Source organism: Cyanistes caeruleus, chromosome 2, assembly GCF_971803275.1.
Source record: "Cyanistes caeruleus chromosome 2, bCyaCae1.hap1.1, whole genome shotgun sequence".
In the NCBI taxonomy this organism is placed as follows: domain Eukaryota; kingdom Metazoa; phylum Chordata; class Aves; order Passeriformes; family Paridae; genus Cyanistes; species Cyanistes caeruleus.
The window spans coordinates 64,588,187-64,597,923 of record NC_141702.1 but is presented as its reverse complement, the minus strand read 5'-3'; the positions used below and the strand labels follow the sequence as shown (position 1 = coordinate 64,597,923).

The following is a 9,737-nucleotide window of genomic DNA, read 5'->3' as shown; positions in this document are numbered from 1 at the left end:
CTGATTTACTGTAGGGCGAGGGCAGAATCGGCTCTGATTTTGCACCACGGCCCATAGAGGTAACCCAGCCCTCCCTGGAAAACATCTTGCGTGTGCTTAAGAATGCTTGAATGTATGTAAGCATATTTATAGCTTTTCTCCACGTTGCGAGGGTATTTTGGATCTTTCTGGTACCTCCGGATACAAAACCTTTCAGAGCTGAATCCAGGACAGATAAATCACGACTCCGGTTCCTTTCGCTTAGGCTAAATCACTGCCACATTCCTCCCATAGCAGTCGCTTAAAATTAATAGCACATGCAGAGGAAAAACTAAACCCTTTGACGTCACTGCCGAAATGAGGAAACATAAACAGAAAAGGCTTCTCGGCGGCGCTGGCGGCGGGGCCGGGATTGGCGCCCGTGGCGGCGGCAGCGGCAGCGGCGGCAGCGGCGGCGGCACCTCCCAGCGCTGCCGGCCTGCGCCAGCGCCCGCACGGGAGCCGCGGAGCCGCAGCTCCGCCACCGCCGCCCGCCTCACTGCCCCGCTGCCTCCCAAGGTGCTCCTGTCCCCTGGGCTGCGCGACTCACTCGGGGAGCTCTCCTTCCCTTTTTCTTTCTTTTCCCCCCCCCCACCCCCCCTTCTCTTTTAAAAAGAGCAAAACCAACCTTTTAATTTTTATTGATTTATTGATTTATTTTTTAATCGTTATTGTTGTTGCTATTATTATTATTATTATTATTATTATATTTGTTTGCTGCCGTTGCTTATTTCTGTTCCCAACCCTGGATGCAGTTACTGGATTCTGCAGTACAAGTCTTCATGAACAAGCTGCACCGCTTAGAGATTTCACGGAATTCAAAGGTCACAGAACTGCCACTATGGTTAAATGTCTTGTTTAATGGTTGAGGTAGGTACAGCAAATCTAAAAGAGGCAGCATGATTGTTTTTTTTGAATTTGTTTTAAAATTGTGAGGGGGAGAGGGAGATAATACTATTATTTAGTGGAAAAGATTTTTGCTTGTGATTGTTACTACAGCAACCGTTTTTTGAATTTCCTCCCTTTTTCTCTTCAGTCAAACTGGATGAAAATTTTAACTCATGTTGATTTAACCGTTTGATGGTTACAGAAGATTGCAAAAAGAATCTCTTGTGGTAGTCCTTTCTGACCCCACTGGGGAACGTGTGATTGATTTTTCTATATGTTTTCCTATTGCTCTGTGGCAGGAGAGGAGACCTGGGACTTGTCTTGCTTAGATGAAGGGAGAAAAAAGCAGAAACTTGTTCCTATCCTGAGAGGGCTGTGAGTTTTTCTGAGAGTTAGAGCAGAGGGAGGAAGAGTTGGAAATAAACAGGTCAAGCAGAAAAGAATATCGGCCTCATTTTTTAGGAGTACATGTACTGGTTTTGGGGTTGGGTTGTTTTTAATACATGCTTAGAGTACTTTACTTGGTTTGGGTTCAGAAGTTCAAAATTAAGAAGCAGCCTGAGCTTTGACTGAGAAACAGATCCCCACTGGGAGGGGAGAGAGCTGGTTGTCTTATATCAACACCAGTTTTCATACAGCTTTTGCTACCCAAACAGAGAAAAGTGGAAATTTGCTCAGGAGTTGAAGTGATGTAACCTGGCATCTGTTTCATGGCATATAGCTTCAGTTCATATTTGAGCCAGTGATCTGCCTTGAGTGAGTATTGCAGCATCACAGTGGGCAATGTGTGCTGCAGTAAATGAAAGCAACTACCATCAAACTAACATTGTTTTCAGGAGTGTGATTCTAAATTATAAGAGGAAGAGCCACTTGTCAGAGCTTGTGTGTGTGTGTGTGTGTATAAGCAGTCTTAAAAATAAATCCAGCCAACACAGGAGATTTCTGTTGTTAATTGGGTTAATATACAGCTATGTTCAATGACCAGCAGTCTTCATATTTTTCCAGTTTGTGGAAAGAGACTTTTTATAGCTCTGTTTGAAATGTTGCTGTAGATATAAATCCTCTGCATTTGAAAATATTTCAGTTTAACTTTAAAAATTATACCTAAAAACCAATTCCTCTAACAAGGAGCAGAACATGAGTGCACCTATCTCCTGCAGTGCACCCCATAGGGTTAAAAAAATTAACTTCACTAGGCTGAAGCGTGCTAGCTTAAGGACTGCAAAAATATTAGCTCTGAAATGCAGAGGATGTGCTATGTGCTGTGAATGGACAATTGCTATTCTGCAGTGCCTAGTGGGAAAACAAGGACTTTGTGTATTGCAAATGCATAACTGCAGCTCCTCCATTTCCTTTGCTGTATCTTCACTGATGACTGCAGAAACAAAGAGGTTTGTCACAGATAAGCTCTTTAGTGCCCCATCTCTTTGAAGATGCTGGAAGGTATTTTCTCTACCATCCAACAACTCAAAGTCAAGCTTAGTTGGATGAACTGTTGTTCTGTAATCTCCATGTCATTTTCTCCTCCTCAGCCCTCCCCAAATTCTTACCATGTGAACTGCCAGCTGTTTTCAAAAACTAAAGTACTACTTCTCTAGGCTCAAGTTCAGAAAGGCTAATATAGGCTGGTTAGATGATTGACTGTAAATTAACTAAGAATGTGTCTCAGCATCAAGAGACTATAACCTGTTCTGTAAGGAAAAACCCTGTAATTCTATGAATATATTCAAGTTTCCAAAAGACAATCTGTAAGCTGTTTGCTTATAATAATTTCTGAGAATTATATTACTGACTTATTTTGATAAAGAGTTTCTAGAGAAGCTTTGTTTTTAAGCTCTGTATCTACACGTTGGTGCATCTGTGTTCCGTAGCAACTGCTTGTGGTGGTACTAATAGAAAATATGGTAAGTGGACTTCAGCTGAGGAAGTCATTTTTCCTGGTTTAGTAAGAAAAGTTTATCTGCAATGTTTCCTCTGAACAATCTCAATTCAACATCTAGAAAAAATGCCATTTAAAGTTGGCCTCTCTGCAGTGAATGAAACACTGACTGACTGATTTGCACTCGCATGGTCTCAAAAAAATTGTGTATTGCACAAGTTTCATGGGCTATGAATGGCTGCTTCTTCTGAGTTTGTTTCCATAGGGTGGACAGGAGTTGTCACCAATGAAGTTCCAGTGATTCCATCAGAGCCAGGCACACTCTGCTGAGACTAATTCAATATACTGCAGATCACCTTTTAAAATTGTAAAATGTTTGTGTAAAATGGTATAGGAACATATCATTATAACAGCAGCTCCCCTTTCTCCCTGTTTATGTACTTTTCCCTTCTGAAACTGAGCCCTCTGCTTGCCCTTACCAGACCTCTAGGTAAGTCATGGTAGCAGACTGATTTTCCAGTGTCTTCATTGCAAGTATGATGTGTATTTGAGACATTTGGTCATATGTAATTCCTTTTCACTCATCACACAGTTCTTCTACCCACAGCTGAAGCATATTTTAATGAAAAATGGTCAGAAAATTGTTATTCTATGACACATATATGGTTTTCCTGTAATTATTCAGTCTCAGGCAATAAACTGCTCTTGTACTGGTGGCTTTCTTTATAGGAGCTGTATGAAGCAAAAATGCCAGCTACTAACCAAGTCATTGCTGTCAGTAGTGTAAAACCTGACACATCTCTATTTAATGATAATAAGAAATATTTGAGACTTAATCTCTCCTCAAATCAAGGTAGATACGTGGCCAAAGGCTCTTGATGAGATTGGTTCTGGTTTCTGGTCTAACAGAATAGCAAGTAGTTTGGTGCAGCCAGGAAGCTATGCCATCTAAATAGGAATTCTTAGCTACTCAGTGTTGTTCATCATCACATTGTTACTCCATTTTCATGCTTGAAATTATTACAACATTCCTTGTGCTTGTCACAGGGTGAAAGTGAAAGGGACAGCTGCGGTCCTGCTAGCTGCCAGAACAAAATTAAGTCTTTTGTAATGAAATGATGGTTCAGTGTTCCTCCTCTCACATCCATATTGGGTAGAAGATGTCGGAACTATGAAATGCATCTTTCTTGTTCCTCAGCCAGCAAGCTGGCTTACTCTTGCAGGGACATCAGTTCTTACACTTCCAGTGATATATTGGCTTTGCCTCTGTGAAATTTGTGTGAAATTTGCACTTTTCAGTCACTAGCTTCAGGGTGTAGAAATGTAGAAATGATGTTATTCAGAGTTTATAGCTTGATGACACTGGGACACAGATGCAGCCTAAGTGTACAAAAGAAGTTCAGAAGTTCTGATGCTTTTTCTCTCTCTGGCCACCACAAGGTGCATCAATTTTTGGCACCTAAAGATGAATAATGCTGAGAAGATGGGTCACAGAGCCAGGTACCACATATGCAATCAGATGAGGATTGCTGGCAGCCTTTTGTGTTTCACAGTAAATGAGTGGAAACCAAATAATGTGCCTTCTGACAATAGTAGCAGTTTTTCAGATCTGAAGTATTAGCTTTTTATAAAATTGGAGAGATAGAATGATTTTTTTTTTAAATTTAAGACAATTTGTTTAATTCATAGAATTTGAAAATGCAAAGTCAACTTCTGCAAGTTTTTTTTTTGCAAAGAATTTGTTCTGTGTCATCCTAGAAACTGTGGAGAACTGTTAAATTTAATTTTTACTGTTATTCTTACTACAGTGCCATTCCAAAATAAACTGCATTAGAAAACAATATTTGAAGCTCTGAACCCTGCTGTTTCTGTTATCCTGTAACAGACTGTGGGATTCAGAAGATACATTGCAAGGGTTCACAATTCTCAAGTCTGGGCTAGTGATAGCTACCTGTTTTAAAGCCTCGAGTTTTAAAGTAGAAAATTAAGAAATCACAGCCAGATCAGATAGAGCAGAGTGTATTTTCAGATGTCAGACTTCAGTGACAAAACTGTAAGTGAAAAGTTTGTGACAGAGACAATCCTCAAAAACCAGGAGTCAAGTGAATGAAGCATTACTGTTGCACACACTGAAAGGTGTGGCATCATTGATGCAGTAATTTTGATATACGTTTGTCACTGGTTGTGTTCTTTGAAAAGTGGAAAGTCTATGGCTATCATTGAAGTAGGTAAACTGTCAAATGAGAGAAACTAAACTAATGAAAGGGTCCTACTGAGTTGTGTTCTTTTATTCTTTTCTTTCTCCCAGTCGGAGCTGCGAGTGAGGATGGATAAGAACTCAGTTTAGCTACTTATTTAAGTCACATAGTCTTGTGGTAGCATATGATATTCTTCTGCTAGCTTGCTGTCCAGTCAAGTAAGACATCCGGGTTGCCTGGATGGATAAACATAGCTGATGACCTCTTCCTCTTAATAGGTGGGCATGGACAGCTAGGATTCTTCCAGTCACACACAGAGACAGATTTGTTACATTTTAGCTAAAGAAGAATTGCCCTCAGACACAAACATCAAGATTTACTTCTCTTTTTGAGCAGGTTATTTTTAATAAAGTGGAAACAAATATTTAGAAGGAAACAGTTGCAGAGGCATTTTTTTTCTGTAGCTGGTAGGTTTGTATTAGTTACCCACAAAAATTTCTGGTATGAGAAAACTCACCAAGTAATATCTCAGTATGGTGTGTGTTAATACTGGCAGTGTAAGGCTTTGAAAAGAGCAGAGAATCTCCTGTCAAATTAAGTTTAGCTAATTGTCATGGTGGCATAAAAACACACTTGTGGGGCAGCTGCTGTCAGGACCTGTGTACAATTTACCGCATGTTCACAGCAGATGATGCATTCCATGTGTATGTAGGAAAGGTGTTTTGTAAGGGATGGTCATTGCCTTCCAAAGAATAAAGCAAGAGGTAGGCACGTTTTGACTGAATGTGCAGCAACTCAAGAATGGCTTAGAGAAATATACATTTGAACAAATGAAATTAAGAAGCATCAGCTTAACTAGAAAACTCACAGAGGATGGTATTGATCTACTGTGCGATCAGTTCTGTTCCCGTTGGCAATTGCCATTTATTATTTCCGTAAGAAAAGATACGTATGCTCATGCTTTTATTCTTCTTCCCCTCCACACAACTTAGCACACTTCCTGCAGGGCATGTAAAGACTGGCTAGGATCTGGGGCTTGTCCTAAGATGAGCTGTCAGTTACCATTGGGTGTGCAAGGATTCATCCCTTGGTAAAAGAGGTGTGGATCTCCAGGTGGTTGCTGTGCAAATGCACACACATTGATGCGAAACACCTCAAAAATTCAGCTGTCATCCAAAAGGTGCAGCTATTTTCTCCTTTATGTACAGTGATCTGGGTATAGAGTGACAACTGGGACCCCTGCTTACACAGCCCCAGAGGACATAACTTGCTTCGTATTTCTGCAGAGAAACACGTATGCAGCTGCACGCTGAAGTACACTAAAGATGGGCAACACCTGATATTTGTTTTGCCTTTTACTTAGCTTAAAGCCACTTTGCTTTAAACCTCTGAGAAGGTTAGATGCAATGATGGCTTGGTGTGTGCCAGGCTGCTGGGATGGAGGAGATCTCACATAGACACCTGGAGGGAGATGAAAACAGGTGCATGATACCTGCGTGGAGAAAGCACACTTCTGGCTTTGTGTTAATCGAAAATCATGTTGAAACAGGCTATTTTCTAGGGTCCTTTTTGTTTTAAATGTTGGAATATGACTTGGCCCTGTCTGACTTATGCAGTGCATTTTTGTTTTACACCCTGCCATAACATCTGAATATCTATTAATAACAATGTTCAAGTAGCATCAGAATGGACATCATAAATGTAATTAGGCAGTGTAGCTCCAGTTTAATCAATATGGTCATTAGAAGACTGCAGGACAGCCAGGGAAACAATAATTAGTCCTGGTTAATAAATAAAAGAACTTGCACATATCAGTGAAGGAAAGAGAGGCGCTTTCCATGTTCAGGGCTTGGGAAAAGAGCATATTGCTTTCTGCTTTAGCAGATCTGAGAACACTTATTAAAAAATGCTTGAAAATGCTTTTACAATACTAAATAAAATTCTCTCATTAAAGACATAATTTTCTTGAGCAAATTGTAAGTATCAGCTAGAAAGATACAACTGGAATGTATTTCTTCACCAAGAAAATTCTTCCAGTGTACAGTTGGTTTGTTTTACTAGGACTGCTTTGAAAAGCAGAACTAAAAGATAAAAACAAGACTCAAATTGGAGTGCTGTATGAGAGTGTAAAATGTCATGATTCCACTGAGTTTAAAAGGACTTCATCAATTTCTACCTGTGCAAGATCAGACACACTGAGCTTTCAGGACTAAAATGCATTCCTTCTCTTCAATGGTTAGATCAAATTTTAGGTTCATTAACCTTGCATCATACCTGTTTCATACCAGTTTTCCACAACTTCCTCAGCACTGTGGTACCACAGGGCTGCTTCCCTGGTTCCACAGAAGCTGTGATGCATTCTTTTCCTTACATCACATTCTAAACCCCACCACCTTCTCTCCTTCCCTTTCTCACAGAAAATAAATGTTTACCAGATTTTATTTGAAATCAGATCCCTACATTTAATTCTTACGTGCTAGCATCTGCAAAACTTTATATATTTGTAATACAGAAGAGGCTGATGTTGCTCATTTTGAGAGCAGACCATGATCTGTTTTAAGCTGTTTACAGCTATGTAAGTAATATTTTTAAAAGCTGAGGAATGACAGGAAAATAGTAATTTTGTTTAGGATCCAACATGTACTGTGCTGCATCACAAGAAAAATTTCGTACAGTAGGATTGTAACATGCTGTCTCTTTGAACCATGAAACTGTAACTATAGCAGTCCTATCCACCACCAAAGTACAGCTTCTGTAATAGTATGGTAACAAGCACCAGTGCAACATGAGAACATGGAATGAAGTTCATCCTATGTATCATCATCAAAGCTGATAGAAATGGCCAGGCTTTCTAAAAAGCTAAAATTCACTTCAGTCTCTAAATGAAATGGCTGGATCTGAAAAATTGCTGTGCGTTAGAGGTTGCCTGGGAAATGTTTTCCCTTTCTGCCAGAAGTAGCCAATAGCCTGCTGTTAATGCTTTCAAGAAGGTGTGGAAGAAAAGATTCAAGTTCCTTCTCTGCTTCTGTCAGCTCTCCTGAGATGGATTAGCACTGCAGTGTCCCCTAAGGGTTGAGCTGTGTTTTCATGGGGCCTCTCAGAGGCTGCCCACAGTCCACTGCCCCACCTTTAGCCCCAGAGTGGAACTTGAGCTTCTACACGGGCACATAAAGGTGGTTTCAGGCAGAGATTTACCTGCAGCTCCAGGAGTTCTGTCCTGAACCCCAGAAACCTTTCTGATGGATGTTGTCTCCAAATGAGCACTGCCTACATTGATACAGAACAACTTCTGTATCAATGAAAAGCTGTTTTCAGAAAGAAAGCTCTGATATGGTTTACAGGGAGGGGGGAAATCTCACTGCTGCTGCAGAAAGTCCATCTCACTTGTGAGGACCAAGGGGTACAGGGACATGGTTTGGTGTGGGTGCCTGCTCTTGGGCAGAGGTGAGTGACAGATGGTTGGACTACATGATCTACAAGATCTCTTCCAACTCTGATGGTTCTGCGAAGTTCTGGTGGTCATCCACTGACTATTTTGAAATATGTGCTTAGGTTTTATTTTATGGCACCTGAATTGAAAGCTCAGAGGTCACTGAAACCTTTAATTTCCAAATGGTTCAGCAATCCTCTTCTCACTCTTCTACCAACAGACTCTATATTTCTGCTTCTTATTTTCAAAATAAGTAGAGGGAAAAAAAATCAGCAATCCATACTCTATTTGTAGGATCCCTGTAGTGCTGAATAGATTATTTCTGCATGAAGACTTGCTTGTAGGGTTCACTTTTTTTTTTAGACACATAAAAAATGTGAAACACGTTTGCTTTAAAAAGAGATTTTCATATGCACTACAGGTATATTAATATTATTCTCATCCTTCCCCAAGTTCTACCCTTCAGGGCTTCTCTACCAGAGAAAAGGAGTGTGGGATTCTGCTTGGGTTTTTATTTTTTGCTTAAACACCATAGCAAATATCGTTTCAAATCCAATAATATGACAAAGGGAGGATTATAATGTTTTAATATGTCAGCTGATCAGAAAGCCTCTTTGGGGGCAACATCACAGTTATCTGGACCACCTAATATGCCACGGCAACTTGGTCTCACTACCTTAGGATTTTTAAATTGGTATTCATGGTTTTAGAGCATCACTTGCATAATAATAATTTTTTAAAATTTTAATCATGTTTGCTACTAGTGTCAACAAGCTGGAGCTAAATTCTGCTGTTTTCTAAGTATTAGTGAAAACTCACATTTCACAAAAAAAATAAAACTAAAATGATTCAATGTCAATTTGTGCTTGGCATTGCACCTTTTTATGATAGCTGATAAAAACCAGTTTGCCAATAAGCAAGCCAATTTCTAAAATGTCTCAGAAAGTCCTGATGTTTAAGACATAGAAAATAATTAGCAGAGAGCTCTCAGTGCTTTCTAGCAACACTTTTATTGACATTTGTTGACAATACTTTGACAGTTGAACTTCTTCAGCTCTGACTTTGGGAGATTTTCAGAAGCCTCTGAGCTAGTTCCTCAATTTCTAGAGACATTTTCTGAAATGCTATAGTAAAAGGGCATTTCTCTTTTGTGAATCTGCAACCCTTATTTTCTCCTGAGAGAACTTGTCTTAAAAAGATATTTTCACCACACTGATTTATAGGTTTTGGCATGGAAAATAATGCTCTTTCTCCTAGTAGCAGGCAGAAGATTAGTCACAATCTGATGTTAACAACTTCTTCATTACTTAAATTGTTTTACACT

The 9,737-nt window shown here is 39.8% G+C and overlaps 1 protein-coding gene across 3 annotated transcripts in view; it reads left to right on the top strand.

Annotated features, from left to right (window-relative positions):
• The first annotated feature begins 374 nt into the window (after window positions 1-374).
• The window catches only part of PDE7B (phosphodiesterase 7B), a 169,872-nt gene continuing 160,509 nt past the window's right edge, over window positions 375-9,737 (top strand). Inside the window, exons 1-2 of one of the 3 annotated variants that reach the window (XM_086877543.1) lie at window positions 375-537; window positions 774-888. In XM_086877543.1, coding sequence (XP_086733669.1) covers window positions 868-888 — 21 coding nt within the window. In that variant the 5' untranslated portion in view covers window positions 375-537; window positions 774-867. Of the gene's footprint in view, window positions 538-745; window positions 889-9,737 lie in introns of those variants that run through there. The other 2 variants (XM_086877544.1, XM_023923530.2) reach the window with 2 other exon arrangements.